This window comes from Canis lupus, chromosome 5 (genome assembly GCF_048164855.1).
Source record: "Canis lupus baileyi chromosome 5, mCanLup2.hap1, whole genome shotgun sequence".
NCBI classification, from domain to species: Eukaryota; Metazoa; Chordata; class Mammalia; order Carnivora; family Canidae; genus Canis; species Canis lupus.
This window is the reverse complement of record NC_132842.1, coordinates 51797409-51813722: the sequence shown is the minus strand read 5'-3', so window position 1 is coordinate 51813722 and position 16314 is coordinate 51797409. Positions and strand designations below refer to the sequence as shown.

General features: G+C 34.4%; 1 protein-coding gene across 5 annotated transcripts in view; it reads left to right on the top strand.

The window, feature by feature from the left end:
* Positions 1 to 16314, top strand: part of ADAMTS6 (ADAM metallopeptidase with thrombospondin type 1 motif 6) — a 295855-nt gene that overhangs the window by 110002 nt on the left and 169539 nt on the right. For all 5 annotated transcript variants that reach the window (XR_012031294.1, XR_012031295.1, XM_072826631.1 and 2 more), the window contains exon 8: positions 12579 to 12622. Coding sequence is in view for 3 of the 5 variants with exons in the window: in XM_072826631.1 (XP_072682732.1) it covers positions 12579 to 12622 (44 nt within the window). In the remaining 2 variants the exon portion in view is untranslated. The remainder of the gene's footprint in view (positions 1 to 12578; positions 12623 to 16314) is intronic.

Sequence of the window (16314 nt, the reverse complement as noted above, 5' to 3'; positions counted from 1 at the left end):
GATTTTACCTGACTATCTATGCTTCCATGTTAGTAAGGTTTTAAGATTTCTAGCTCCTATGCAGTAGAAACCAGGTAAATTTAATTTATTTTATTTTGTTTTATCTGGTGTAGCTCCACATGCAATAAGATCATTACAAAAGTGCCTTTTAAAAAATATTTATCAATAAACGTATTCAAATAACTCTTGTTCAGTTAATGACTACATAGCAAGTTAACACAAGTAGTTCTATTATGTTTTGATCCTCCAAGCTTTTCATAGTTTTCTATCAAAGAAACTTATCAATATATTTAAAGTTTTAAATTTTAAAATCTCAGGGCACCTGGTGGCTCAGTTGTTAAGCATCTTGCCTTCTGCTTCAAATGTGATCTCAGGGTCCTAGGACCAAGCCTGGCGTCAGGCTCCCTGCTTCGTAAGGAGTCTGCTGGTCCCTCTCCTGCTGCCCCTCCCTCTGCCCATGCTCTCTGTCTCTCTCTCTCTCTAAGAAATAAATAAAATCTTAAAAAAATTTTTTTTGAATTATCTGAGATTTTGTGAAGTTATGAAGGCATTTTTTTTTAAATACCTTATACCCTCTGGTCTCTAAGGCAGTTAGTGTTAGGCTGGAAGCTGAGGGTGAGGGGACAAATGTAACAAGGTCTACACAAGCACAGTTGTTTTAGAAGTTGATGAATTCTGGCACTCAAGTTTTTTGGACACTTAAACCCCTCTTGTAGACACGTAATGTTTAGATGTTATAATATTCTTAATAAATTATTGACAATTGCAATTAGAGAAAAATGGGGTAAGAGGCATCAATGCCTTATATCTTTGAAGATAGCAGTGTTAGACTAAACTTAGCAAATTGCAATATTGAATAGAAACTAGAATAAGAAATATAATGGGGGATAAATATAAAGCATTATAGTTGGAGAGGAAAAATAGTGTAAAATCCAGAAGGATGGATAACTGTGTTTAAGTAAAGTTGGAAACCTGCTTAGTAGTAAAGGAATAATAGGATTTGTATGACTTAACAATATAGTGTTGTGGTGAAAACAAACACAATACAAGATCACATAAATAAGAATTAAGAATGCAGGAACTTGGAAGTTATTTTCCCGTAGTACTTGCCACTGGTCAGGCCCTTATGAGAGCATTGTTTCTAGTTCTGGGCTCTACCACTAAGGAAGGACGTGGAGAACTTGGAGAAAGTTCAGAGGAGGACCACAAAGATGATTAAAGGGTTGAAAGAGAAACCTAAAAGAAAAATTTTTAAGTAGCAGGGATTATTATTATTCCAGAGAAGAGAAGATTTAGAGGTATTTAACTTATGCATAAGGATGGAGACCAGATGTTCTCAATCTTCACTGAAGGTCAAACAAAAAGAAATCAATTTAACCTGCTGCATGAAGGATTTGGATTAAATATGAGCTGAATTTTACATTTAGAAAGTTAGAATAAGTGACTGTGGGACATGTGATATTTTTTTGTGACACTATGGATCCTTACTGACAACATCAAACTGCTCACAGGGCATTTGAAGTATTTATTGATCTAAATAACTCATTAGGTAAACTTGCATTTTTTCTTCTTCTTTTTTTTTTTTTTTTTCCTGACTGAGGAAAATCAACAGTTGAAGGAAAAATTCTTACTTTATGATCAACACTTATGGCAAATGTGTCTAGTTGACTTGACAGACCTAATGTAATTTGAATTATATTCAGTTCTTTTAATAAGACAGTGTAGTCTGGGGTTTCATTAAATCAGAAAGATAATCAGTATGATCTCTTTCCCTACTGTCTTGTTACCTACACCAGGCATTAGAAGATAGATGACAGTTGTTGCTTATTCACTGGCTGTAAATATCAATGAAAAGGAGGAATGAGCATGTTGAAATTTTAAGTATAATTTTTTTTAAGATTTTATTTATTTCTGAGAGACACAGAGAGAGAAAGAGGCAGAGATATAGGCATAGGGAGAAGCAGGCTCTATGCAGGGACTCCCGGATCACGACCTGAGCCAAGGCAGACACTCAACCCAAAGACCTACAAAGTCCCAAAGTTTTAAGTATAATTTTATTTTAGATTTTGACTTTTATCTACATATGTACAAATGATAAAGTACTATGATGATGTTTTTTTCTAGGAATAACCCTTTCATATGCATTTTTAAAATGCAGTCTATACTGTTAAATAGTTTGCCTGACCATAAATAAAAATTATTTATCTTTGCAAGTTGACTACCAAAGTACTGTCTAAGAGAACTAGGCTATTGGTTGCTTGTGGCTAGATTAAAAGACACATATATTCACAATAGAAACATTTTTCTTCCTATTGAGCAATGTTTTGCATGTGTATTATGCTTTTCCTTTTTTGCTTTAAATAGCTTCTTTGGTTTTGAGGTTTCTGAGGAAGAAGACAAAATAAGCTGTGTACTTTATTTTGAGGCAAGTTGCTGTTGTGGTCTACCATGTTCTGTAAAACTAAAAAGACGATGTAGTAAAAAATTTAGAAAAAGTTTTTAGATGTAGTAAAGTGTGTAACGTTATATGTATAAACTGGCCTTGCATTGTAAATAATATACAATGGACTGGTCAGTTTTTCAGTGTCTATAAAGCATTTCCATTATATGTTGATGTCAAATATTTTTTTAAGATTTTATTTTATTTATTTAAGAGTGGGAGCAAGAGAGATCACAGAGTGAGAAGGGAGAAGCAGACTTGCCATTGAGTGGAGAGCCTGATGTGGGTCTTGATCACAAGAACCCTGAGATCATTACCTGAGCTGAAGGCAGACGCTTAACTGACTGAGCCATCCAGGCGCCCCTGATTTTTTCTTAATACTAGAAGAAGTTGTATTTTTTTATGTTCATGTCATATATATTTTTTTTTTCCCAGTACTAGATGAAGTTATATTTTTTTAGGGAGATAGTTTATCTTCTAAACAAAGAACAACTTATTTTACTTTTTAGGGAACCAACTATTTTTACTCAAAAATTTTATCCATTTTTGGGATCCCTGGGTGGCGCAGAGGTTTAGCGCCTGCCTTTGGCCCAGGGCACGATCCTGGAGACCCGGGATCGAATCCCACATCGGGCTCCCGGTGCATGGAGCCTGTTTCTCCCTCTGCCTGTGTCTCTGCCTCTCTCGCTCTCTCTGTGTGACTATCATAAATAAATAAAAATTAAAAAAAAAAATTTATCCATTTTGTCTAGATGCTGTAGTGGTTGTAGATATTTTAGTATTAAAAATATATGGTGTGTTTCTTCACGCAGCTACAAAGGAATGTTGGGATTCTTGTTATTTATTCTTTAAAGAAGACAGTTATCTTTCAGGGTAGTATATATTAATTAGGTAAATTTAGTTTACTCTGGAACTTAATGATTTATCTATAATTCATATCCATTCTATATTATTTACAATATAAGACCAGCTAATGCAAGTAACTTTTTCATTCTTTACTATATCTAGAATGATGTTCATAGGCAAGATTCCAAAAATGTAATATACCACTTTTGTGAATGTGCAAAAATATATATGTGTAATAATTTATTCATTGTAAATAAATATATCATGATTTAGTGACAAGACTGTCAAAGGGAGAAAGTTAATTAATCAACAATGGAATAGAATTGAGATAGTAACGAGAAAAGGCCCAGAGGACAAATATGATAATCTGTTGAATGATGACAAAGGAGTAAAAATCCTGTCTTGATAGGTTTTTATAATTTAGATATGAAAATCTCAATCTTGTTAGCTAGCTCAATATTTTGCAATGGTTTGGGGACAATTTTGCAAGAGTAAAAGGCATTCGTAGCTAATTATCTCTGTGTTTCCTATTAGAAGCTCCCTACTAGAATGAATGGAAAATTCATATTATGCTGTAAATAGCCACAGTGGCAGCCTCTGAGTTATGATAGGAATTAGTAGCTAAAATTATCTATTCATTAGGCAGATAACCCCAGCACATCTTTGAGAGCTATTGTGTAAGATTTTCACATAATAATAATAACAATAAATATGTCACTTCATCCATTAGTATACATATTGTTGATTTTAGGTTTTAGGCATTCAGAAATATTAGCAGTAACTTTCTTGAGATAATTCATGTCATTAAACAAAGAGGTGTATATTATCAAAGATATAACCTGTGAAATGAGGTACATAAACCAGTTATCTATCTATCTATCTATCTATCTATCTATCTATCTATCTATCTAGTTAGTTAATAAAGATTTTACTTCTTTGTTAGAGAGAGAGAAAGAGAGAGAGCTCACAAGTAGGGGGAGTGGCAGACAGAGAGAGGGGGAAGTAGGCTCCCCTTGGAGTAGGGAGCCCAAAGTGGAATCATGACTCAAGCTGAAGATGCTTAACCGACTAAGCCACCCAGATACCCAAATTATGTATTTATTTAAAGTGATGTTATGGGGGTGCCTGGCTGACTTGGTCTGTAGAGAATGCAACTCTTTACCATGGTGTTGTAAGTTCAAGCCCCACTTTGGGTGTAGAGCATACTTAAAAAAAATTAAAGTGATATTATGGGCTGAATGTTTGTGTTCCCCTAAAACTCATGTGTTGAAACCTTTATCCTCAATGTGATGTTATTAGGAGGTGGGCCTTTAGGAGCTAATTAGATTTAGATGAGGTCATGAGAGTAGAGTCCACATGGTGAGATTAGGGTGCTTATAAGAAGAGGACAAGACCAGAGACCTTTCTTTCTCCAGCAGGTGAGGATATAGCAAGAAGGTGGTTGTCTGCAAGTTAGGAAGAGGGTTCTCACCAGGTACCACATCTGCCAGCATCTTGATCTTGGACCTCCCCACATCTGGAACTATGAGAAGTAAATGTTTGTTGTTTAAGATACCCAGTCTATGGTGTTTTGTTATAGCAGCGCAAGGTCACTAATCCAGCAATTGGTACTGAGAAGTGGGATTGCTGTAACAAATACCTAAAAATATGTAAGCTTCAATTAGGTAATGAGTAGAGGCTGAAAGAATTTTAGGGCATGTGCTAAAAGGAGCCAAGATTGCCGTGAAGGGACTTTTAAAGGCAATTCTGGTGAGTTAGAAGGAAGAGGTCAAGAGGGTTATAAAGGAAGTTTCCACCTTCTAGAATACACAAATAATAATGAGCAGACTATTGGTAGAAATGTGGATAACAAAGGCCTTATCAGTGATTTCTGGGTCAGAAATGAGGTATATATTATTGGATGATGGTAAAAAGGTGATCCTTGATATCTAGCAGCAAATAACTTATTTGAATTATGCTTATGTTCTAGTGTTTTGTGGAAGGTGGAACTTGTGGACAATGAATTTGGCTATTTAGCTGAGGAGATTTTTAAGCAGAGTATTGAAGGAGTAGATTTGTTCCTCCTAAATGCTTATAGTAAAATGCTAAAAGAGAAGTGAATTGAAGAAGGAATTGCTAAGCAAAAAGAAACTGGAACCTAAAGATTTGGAAAATTCTCAGCTGGACTATAATGCAAAAATTGAGGAAGCATGTTCAGAAGAAAACACTAAGGTGTTTCTTCTGAACAATGGAGGTTTGAAGAAGGTTTGTTTCTTCTGAACAATTTGATAAGGAGGTTAGTGTAACTGTGAACTACAGAGTAATCATCCATCTCAACAGAGCTGGCAATAAAGATGAGATTATACCAGGAAAAACACTGGAAGGAACAAAGGAAGGCTGGGAACATGTATTATCCTTCAAAAAAAAAAAAAAGAGAAAAAGGACCCCAAAGACAATTCAGAGATCACCTGGGCTGATACTCATACCATAGGCCCAGAATGCATAGCCCAGGTGGCAAGACTGCCTCCATCATGGTTCAAAAGTGGAGCACTGCCCTGCAGAGATGCATAGGAAGGCCATTCTAGAGAGTAGAGTGGGTAGGACCCTTACAGAGAGCCTTGTGAGAGCACTCGACTAAGATGAAGGGATGGAGCCGTGGATGTGAAACCAGGGAAGCTGCTGCCATCCCCGTGGGTCCATAGAGTAGAGCTCAAGCCTTAATTATTCTCAAGTCTTAAGTTTCATGGTATTTGCCAAGGTAGGTTTTGGGACTTTACTTGGAATCTTACTTGGGACCAATCACCTCTTTCTTTCTTCTGATTTCTCCCTTTTGGAATGGAAGCATCTATCCTATTACTATCCTACCGTTATGTTTTGGCAACACATAGCTTTTCCAATTTCACAGGTTCATAGCTGAAAAGGAGTTTTGCCTCAAAATGAATTGTGTCTAGAATCTCACCCATATCTGATTTAGAGGATATTTAGATGAGACTTTGGACTTTAGAGTAAATGTTGGAATTAGTTAAGACTCTGGGCCTGTTGAGATGAAATGAATGTTTTTGTTTGTTTGTTTCTTTTTTGTTTTTGTTTTTGTTTTTTTAATGGAAGAAAGACATGAATTTGGAGGGTGTGGTAAGGATGAGGTGTTATGAACTGAATGTTTTCCCTCTCACCAAATTCTAGTGTTAATGTCTTAACTCCCAATATGTTGGTATGTGGAGATGGGACCTTTCAGAGGCAATTGGGTTGAGATGAGGTTATGAGGGTGGGCCCCTCATGATGGAATTAGTGCCCTTATAAGAAGAGGCACTGGAGCTTTTTCTCTCTTCATAAGTAAGCACCAATGAAAGGCCATGTGAGCACCAAGGAGAGAGTCACTGTTTACAAGCTAGGAAACCGGATCTCACTGAACATCAAAAGGGCTGGCACCTTGATTTTTCCCAGCCTTCAGAACTATGAGAAATAAATGTCTGTCATTTAAACCATCTAGTCTACGGTATTCTGTAATAGCAGCCCAAACTAAGACAAATGGTCTTACAATCTTTTTCATTTATCATGAAGAATGTTATACATTCTTGCATGTATTGGTTTAAAATCATGTTTTCTCTCCACTATTTTATTACAGTTGTCTTTATAACTGCAGTCAATGTTATAATGTTATAACTGCAGTCATCCAAAAGTAGTCAGTGCATGTAAGGAAAGCAGAGAAGTGATGTGTCACTATCACTCGGCCTTTGTTACTATTTCTAAGAGAACTAAATGAAACAGCACAGGACATAGGACATTTTGTTTGGAAATAATTCTGTGACTTAGTGTTAAACAAATGAGTCTCAGAGTTTAGGTTTTGATTCATTCCATTTTCAAACCTAAATCATTGAAATGAATGCTTCTTTGCAATGAGTGTTTCTCTTACATAAGAATGGAATGTAGTTTTTGGAAAAGGTTTTAAGAACCCATCCAGGTATTTCATCATTATAAGGTAGCGCTATATTTTGCAGACCTTAGAATGGAACTTAACCATATGTTTTGGTCAATTTCTTTTGATAGCCATGCTTGGCCAAAAGTTATTAGGAAGTCAAAGAACTGAAACTATCCACAGCAGAAAAGTGTACCAGTGTTACAGTAACAGATACTCAGCCAACCTCTCTAGTGTCAGTCTTGCTCAATCAGTCCTCCTTTAGGAACATAGGGTAGAGTAATGACAACGTATGCATTCAACTACTCATCCAAAAGTAGAACCTTGCTTTCTTTTAGGTACCTGGCTTTATAAAGACCCCCTAAGATCATGTTTCTTAGTTCTTTTTCATCTGCTCTGAGGCCTTTATTATTCTTTCATGAAAAGGAAATAAAACAAGTACCCAATGATTAGATGGTTATCTATCCAAATTGAGAATCCATAGAGTGTTCTCTAGTCATATTTTGGCTTATCTGTCCCTTTTTAGAACTTCACCATAATTCTTAGCCTTACCTGTAGTTTAGACCACAGGCCTAAGTTAAGGGGCTCCTGCTGTATCGTTTGTTGGTCAAGATTTAGTAAAGATTGATTTGTTTAAAGGGTGCTGAGCATAGGCCATCAGGAACTCCTTTTCTTTTCCTCAGCCCCTCATTTCATCACTTTGTACAGCTGCAAAGTGTCTTAAAAAGCACACCGGTTACACCTTTGTGATAAAGCAAACTCTTGTTTTTCTTCATAGTTTTTCCTGAAGTGACTGAAGTTTGGAGGAAAATAAGGCAAAACCATAACATGTCAGAGAAGAGTTGATAGGATATAGGGTTAATGTGATGCAAGGTAAAAATGAAAAATTCAGGAGAGTCTGGGTGCCACCCATGTGCACCCAGAAACTTAGGTCCTTTAGATTTATCATCCCCAATTTTGATATAAATATAACTTGATTCTATATTATATAATTCATGGCTGAAACTGTGTACTATTTTTAATCCATGGCTGAAGTCTTCCTTCTGTTCATCATTATAATAATAGCCTAAAGGAGAGAAATCTTCTAAAAGTATGTATCATGGTGGATGTAGCCACATATAGATTATTTTTCTTATTCCCATATCACCTCTTCCCTCCATCAATCATGGGTTTTTATCGTTTCAAACTTGACCGGAGCTAATGTGGTCAGGCAAAACCTTAGGGTTTGGTGACTGAGTGTTGTAATCAGTTATAATGAAGGGAAGTTTTAGATCAAATGCCACATACAAATACTTATTAAACAAACAAGGGGTTACAAAATAGTTCATACTCCTATTTTATAAGCTTGGATTACATTTCAGCTCTGTTATTTAGGATGCCTTGATAGCACTTTGCATGAAAAGTGCACTCATATATAAAATATAAACATATTTTAGGGACAGACTTCTACTACCATTATATTTGTCATTTGGCACTATAATCCTTCAAAACAATGAGTGAACATGCAGCACAAATCTCAGATGCTTTACTAAGTGTACAACCTACAAAGTTTGCTGCATTCTCTGTATGTGTTCATGCAGACTGGGGGACTGTTTCTGAACCATTTTGACCAATCTACAGATTTGAAACATCACTAATTTTTTTCTTCATTGAAAAATATCTTTATCAACATTTATTTAATATTCATGAAGCTTATTTTCAGTTATCTTTTGCACTGATCATTAGAGACAGGCATAGCTGAAACACCTTCTGATTAAATGTTGTAGAAAAATGTATATAATAAAATAAAAATCATTCTTTTTTTTAAAGATTTATTTGTTCATTTGAGAGAGAGAGAGAGAGAGTGATAGGAGGGGCAGAGGAAGAAGGAAAGAGGGAATCTCAAGCAGACTCCTCGCTGAGTGAGGAGGAGCCTGATTCAGGACTCGATTCCAGTTCCCTGAAATCACGACCTGAGCTGAAATCAAGAGTTGTATGCTTAGCTGACTGAACCACCTGGGTGAAACTAGCAGAGTAAAAATCATTATAATCTCTCTATTCTCTCATCTTTTCTTTAGATACCCACTGTTATCCTCCCAGATTTTTATCTGTATGCAAAAATCAATCTGTATACACACTTATATAAACATTAAAAAAAAGACTTTTCCTACTATGCAAACTATGTTTTAAGTTGTTTTTTTTTTTTTTTTTTCCTACAGAGGAACAATCTAGTTTGGTATTCAATTATCCAAGGCACTTAATGAGCTGTCCCCCCAAAAGGAACTCTCTAAACTCATTTCTCGATGTTTTATCCTCTGTATTCAATGTTTCAGCCTCTCTGGACTTCTCATAGTTCCCTGCATATGCCATACTCTTTCCAGATTCTGTTCCTTTGATTATTCTGTTCTCTGACTATAATGCCTTTACTTTTCTATTTTTTCTGGCTAAATATTTAAAATCTGTTTCAGATGTTATGCCCTATTGTGAATCTGTTTTTTAGGTTTCTATTGTGTATTTCCTCCTTCTTCTGTATTTTCATAGTAATTTGTATATAACTTGATTATGGCAAAAGCCATCATTATAATAGCTATCAAATATGTAAGTTTGACTTTCTTTTACACTTATTTTATTTCATCATCTTTCCACATCATATTGTAAGTTATCTGCTTATGTGTCTTTTCCCACATAGACCACAGTTAACTTACCCAACTTTAGATTCTAGTATATGGCACTTTACATGGACACATAATAGGTGCTTAGCAAATCCATGTATGAAAGAATGAAAGTGAAAACGTTGGTTTTCAATACTTGGCACTAAAGGAAACACATAAATCATAATTACTCTTGGTGAATATAGAATAGAAAAGGATACAGTGTGAATTGAATGCAAAAGCCACAGGAAGTAGCATGTCTTTTTCCTATATAATATCTTACAGAGAATTCTACAGGTATTTTAGTGGGTTGGGAAAAGTTAAAGAGAATGCAAATACATGATCGTAGTCTATGATGCTTTAGCTTGCATTATTTGTTGACGACTTCAGACTTTATGTAGGTATTTTGGGTAGTCATGACAGAATTAAATGATATTCATCATGAGTGCAGCATAAAAGGTTTATGCAAAATGAGAGCATTGGGAGGAGATTAGAAAGGATGGCTATGAGATGGAAATATAAGTTGTATTTGTCTGTGACCTTCAAAACTTTTGCTTAATTTACCTCTGAAATAGTTTGGAAAATTAACACACCATTTTGCACATTTTAAGTTGCTATCAAAAATAATTTTTATTATGAGTTTAAGTGGCTACAGACACTGTAGTTGAAAACATATAATACATTGTATGTATGTTTTAGATCCATTTCTCAGAACTTTAGAGTTATCTATTTCACTGATTCATGAAAAATGTTCACCATTTAATCTAATGGGCTAAATCAGCTCTCATTGCCAAACTACTTAGCCATGTCAGACTTACCGATCAATAACAAAACTGACTTCATTTTTTAGATCAGATAAACATGTTAATGCACTCTATGAAAATCATCTCACTTCTGAATTCTAATTGTGAGATAGCTATATAGATTGATTTGTAAGCAGTCAGAAAGACTGGCAGAAAGACAGAGTCTTACGAGGACAAAATAAGCGTCATCCTCTTTAATTTTTCCTGCTGTGTTCATAAAGGATTGACCCCAGGATCAACACATTCTTGAATTATTTCTTTGCATACATTCTGGAGACTTTTACACCCAGGGAGTAATGTACCCTAACAATGTTAGGGATGGGTGAGAAGTTTGGTTTCTTTTTTGTAAAGTAGAAACAGGTTGATTGTGAAGGGCAAGAGAGGAAAGGAAAATTGGTGGCTTGCAGGTGCTTGTATTCATAGGCAGATCAGTTTTAGGAAGGGGCATATATCAAAGTTGAAGATTTGAATATAGATTCTGTGTAGACATTTATTTCTGCAATTACCCATGAAAAGTCTCTATTTACATTTTCTTGAAGACTCCTGATATGGGTTGTGCCTACATAACATTATAGACATTATACAGGTATGGTCACAAGATAAATTGATTGTGACACTGAAAATATACTTTCTGGTGCTTTGGTAAATATACCAAGTACTGTCTCTATCACTTACACTCAAAAATGTACCAGTTATTGCAACTCCGTGGTTCACCAATTACAAGACAAGAAGAAGATGAGTATATATGAATGATCAGAAGAGAAAGCTATGTAAGAGGAGAAATCCCTTTCCCCAAATATAAAGTGTACAAGATGAAAGGTTTGAAACTCTAAAAATAAGCAAAGGGAATCTCCAGGGATTTTAACGAGTTCAACAGTACAGTGGTATGCTGGATGTGATATTTATTTTTTGAAAATACATTTTGATCTGGTGAACAAGAATGGGATTAATTATTAATCCCTTCCCCTAGTAATGTGGACTAACCATTATTTATATACAGTAAAAAGACTTTTACAACTTGGATTTTCCTGTAGTTTATAAAATTTTATATTTTACCTGAAAAGCTTTTCATTTCTAGCATAAAACACAGGCAAATAAAAATGGTCAGCCTTTTTAAGTTTATTTTTTATTTTAACTTTAGAAATTGAATATGTTTGGTTTTAAAGATTAGTTTATAAGAATATTATTAAAAATGCTTAAAATAAGTGTTCACATCAATATAGATTTAGCATTCTAACTGTAATATATTTTAAAATATGCAATATTACTTATGAACTTCATCTTTTGTGTTGAGTTGTAATGCAATATAGCATTAGAGTAAGTGCAGCCCACATTAGGTAAGCTTCTCTTGAGCTATTTGTTTAGCTGTTTGCAAATTCACATAAAAATATTTGTATTTTAACTATGTTAAATTTCTTATATACAAGTAGGAAAACTATGTGATACCAATTTTATTCCCATTGCTGTATTGTGCTAATATTTTTTAAAAATAAGAACCTGTGTTAGAGTTGAAGGAACTCCAGATACTGCTTATAGATCAGAAGTATAAAACACAATCTGTGGCTATAATAAAAAAATATTCCAGCAGGTTCAAAGTGATTGGGAATAAAAAGCCACTCATTTGCTTTTTTGTAGAAGCAGTAGCAATCTGCAGACAAGCTATTCTAGCTTCAGAACAGTATGGTAGATGGTTTTATGGAACTCGCAATTACAGAAATTCACTTTAACCTTTCTTTCTTACTGGCAGGTGTCCCATTGGCTTGCAGCCAGGGGCTGTGAGTGTAGTGCAGCCGGTGTGTCCCCCAGAGTGCTGAAAATGCCCACACTCCAGCTGGCTGCTCATAATTGCACTGATTGTGGTCTGACAACCCAGAGCTCTAAGAAAGAAATGTGATGAATATACAAAAATATTTTACAAATTTGATCAGATTACAAATTTCATCTCTCTTTTTTCTCCTCTATAGATATGATATCTGCACTTATAAAAATAAGCCCTGTGGAACATTGGGTAAGTTTTTTATAAAGGGAGGATAGTTCAGATTGTCTTTTTTGGTCCAGTGGCTTTATTCTTTATCATTTATTTGATCATTTTCCTTTCTGGCACATCTGAAATCACTCCTATAAATTGTTAAACCTGACCCATGTGGGTATGTCACTTACTAGGAAATAAGTAGAATGATGATTAAAAACACCTTAGAAGATGATTCTAAATCTTTAAACAATCATGATGAATCATAAGTTACCAGTCTGTAATGTATTTTCCAAAAATACTAAGGAATTTGAGAAGCAAATGAAAGCATGCAGCATCTTCATCAACTAGGAAAGGAAAGGGGGGAAAATTGGGGCAATACTTAAAGGGGAGACATTGTGCTCTTAATGTATTTTGTTTGGTGCAATTTTGTGGAGCAAATATAGCCCTATAAATTAAGATATTGGAAATTTCCAGTACTTGAGCAACAATAAAATTTTTAAAAAATATTTTATTTATTTATTCATGAGAGACACAGAGAAAGAGGCAGAGACATAGGCAGAGGGAGAAGCAGGCTCCCTGTGGGGAGCCTGATATGGGACTCGATCCCAGGACCTGGGATCATGACCTGAGCTGAAGGTAGATGTTCAACCACTGAGCCACCCAGGTATCCCAATAAAAAAAAAATGTTGTAAAATATTACAGCCAGCAGTAGAGAGAGAGGACAGGATTATCTTTCTTGTCTTCCTGAATATTTGTTTTTTTTAAGGGCATTTCTGTAGTATTCTAGAATTTAAAAAATTACATTTTATTGCAGAGCATAACTTCATTCTGGTTAAAAGTTAACTGAAAATACAAATGGGGGAAATGATAGCTTTCAAGTAAACTAAATTTTTAAGCAACTAGAGTTATTTTTAAGAACAGGAGTTTTTTTCTTGATAATTTTTTTTATGTCATAGAGACTTTTTTACAGATAGAAAAGTTTAAGCAGGTGAAGGTGAATATTCTAGTTTCTCTGTGACAAGTCTCAATTTTCTTGTCTGTAAAGCAACAATTATGAAATCTATTCCTATGCCCTTCATAAGAATTTGGGGAAGATCAGATTTAAGAACAGGTGGGAGAAAAGTTGTCACTCACTTTCCTGGAGAATTCAGAAAGTTCTCTCTTCAGAGATTAAAATTTATTTTTTTTCCCTCCTTTTCCAGTCTTCTCCTATCCCATTTTCCTTAAGGCTGAATAAGAAATCCCAATTAGCCAATGATGAGTATTTAGGGTAGCGAAGTTTGCTAGTTAAAAAGCATAGAAAAAGCTCTCTTTGCTGAGAGATCTCACATGAAAAGATTAAGGTTTTTACAAGAGCATCATAATCCATTGGAAAGGACCCTAAAGTGGAAACTGTAAACTAACAACTGGCTTTGACAGTTTCAGTGCATTACCTTTTCCTTTTTATTTAGGTCTTTGTTCCTCAATTCTTATCTATGTAGGTAGGAGCAATAGCTGCCCTTGTGTGATAGGGATATTGTAAAAAGCACTTAAAGAAAAAAATACAATGATGCTTAATAAAGAAGTACTATAAAAATGCACTGATATTATTTATTGTAGAGATTTTGCTGTTTAACTTAACCTCTCTATTATTGTTCAAATTCTGTAAGCAATTACTAAATGCTTGATCAAGTTTAGATACAATAGACACTAAGATTCAAAGGAGGTATGAGATAGAGATTGTATTTTTCTAGTGTATATGTATATATGGTGGAAATACATACATATATATCTATACACATGCTGTTGCATTTTGAAGGTAGCTTGTTTACACTGTGGTATGTTCTTCATTAGGACATTAGTAACAACATTGCCTGTACTTACATTGTTATTTTTGCCAAAGTAGATTCTTCTACCCAATATCTCTTTTTTCTATGTATTCCAATTTTTATAGCTTATTAATTTCCAAAATCAATACATTAATACATTAGTACATGTCAGTGCATTTTTAAGCTCAACATAAATTATTTTTCAAGTTATAAACCATTATAAATTATCTTTTATACTATCTCATGGTGAAAAATGAATGACTGCATATATATACATGTGTTGAGTTTCATATGTGAAAAATATATTATCAGTACAGAATCAGTCAGGTTTTTTCCTTTTGGGTGGTCATTTCGGCAACTTTCATGTTGGTTTTTATGCTAACACTTGCATATTCTCTTGCTTAGTACCTTTGATGACCAACTGTAACAAGGCTAAGTAGATTTGAGGGTGCAAACTGTGGCAATCAAACTGAGGAAATCTAACTGACCCAAATAGTAATCAAACCCCTATTAACACAATCACACGTAAGAACTTTGACAGCCTAAATTTTATTGGTGTACACAAAGTTGTAGAGGTTGTGAAAATAGATTAGCATCTAAACTATTTTATTTCAGTTAAGATTTAGTTCTGTATTTTTAACTAATAGTAATTTCCCAAATATTTTCTTTCTGAAGTTGTCCTTTTAGTAGAACAACTAAGTTAATTTTATATCAGATATAAAGGTAAATCTATGTTTGCAAATATACCTTGGGGAGTCATTGAGAATTCTCAGTTAAAAATACTGCTACATGGTATGCAGCAAGCAGTCACAATAACAACACACAAAAATTAACCTATGTAATAATACATTTCAGGAAATATGAGAAATGTTAATTTAACAATAATTTTTCTTGGTAATTGTTTTTAAACCAAATTTCATAAAGCTCAAAACAGAAACAGTATTCAAACAGTGTAGCTTTGTTCTTCCCTTATCATGGATGATACTGAACTCAATAGATTAGCTGGATAATCTACTGCAAACTTTTTTGGTATTCTTTCACTCCCTATCTCTCTTTCTCTCCCTGTCTCTTTTTCTCTCAGTAGAATTTGGAACTAACATTTATTAAATACTTTTGATTAACCAAAAAAGTTAAGTCACCTTGCCCCAACTAGTCCCTCTTTATACTTCCTCTTCTTCAAGTCCCAAGACTTCTAAGTAGATGGAAGGGAACTATAAGAATAACACTAGTATTTATAATAACTCAGAGAGACAGAAATCAACCCCTTCCCCAGCTTCTGCTCCTTCCACATAAAACAGTAGGAAAAGCAAACAATCTATTAGCAAATCTAGTATTGACCTCAACTCTGTTCCAGTGTGGCTATTATGTTAATATTTTATATTTGAAGGTACAGAAAAACAATTTCTAGAGCTTTTTTGTCAGTCAAAATATTAATTGAATAGCTTTTACTGTTTCAAATTAGTGTAACTGGGAAATTGTACCTAGCATGGAACATTGCTTATTGCAGTCAATAAATATTCATTGAATTGGCTTCAGATCACTTTTTGTGGTTAGATAATTATTACTAGGGTAATGATAGTAGACTACTAACATATAAAATGTTTTTCCTACTTTTCCTTCAATTTCTTTTAAATAACGTTCGTTCCTATATGTGTTAAGTATGATTTGGCATCTGTTCCCTTATAAGTTATACATGACATTTTTCACACAAAAATTCATTTTTCTAAGTACTCTTTTAAAGTTATGTACTAATTCACAGGGCGTGATATTCATTTGGAAGTAAATATGAAAGCTTTTACAAGCTAACATTCCCAAGGGAGGAATACCTTGAGAACATAACATTTCACTAGAATCAGTGAATTAACACTGTAGCTTTTGCTTTATTAGTAAAACTCATGTATTGAAGAGGGATGGGGGTGG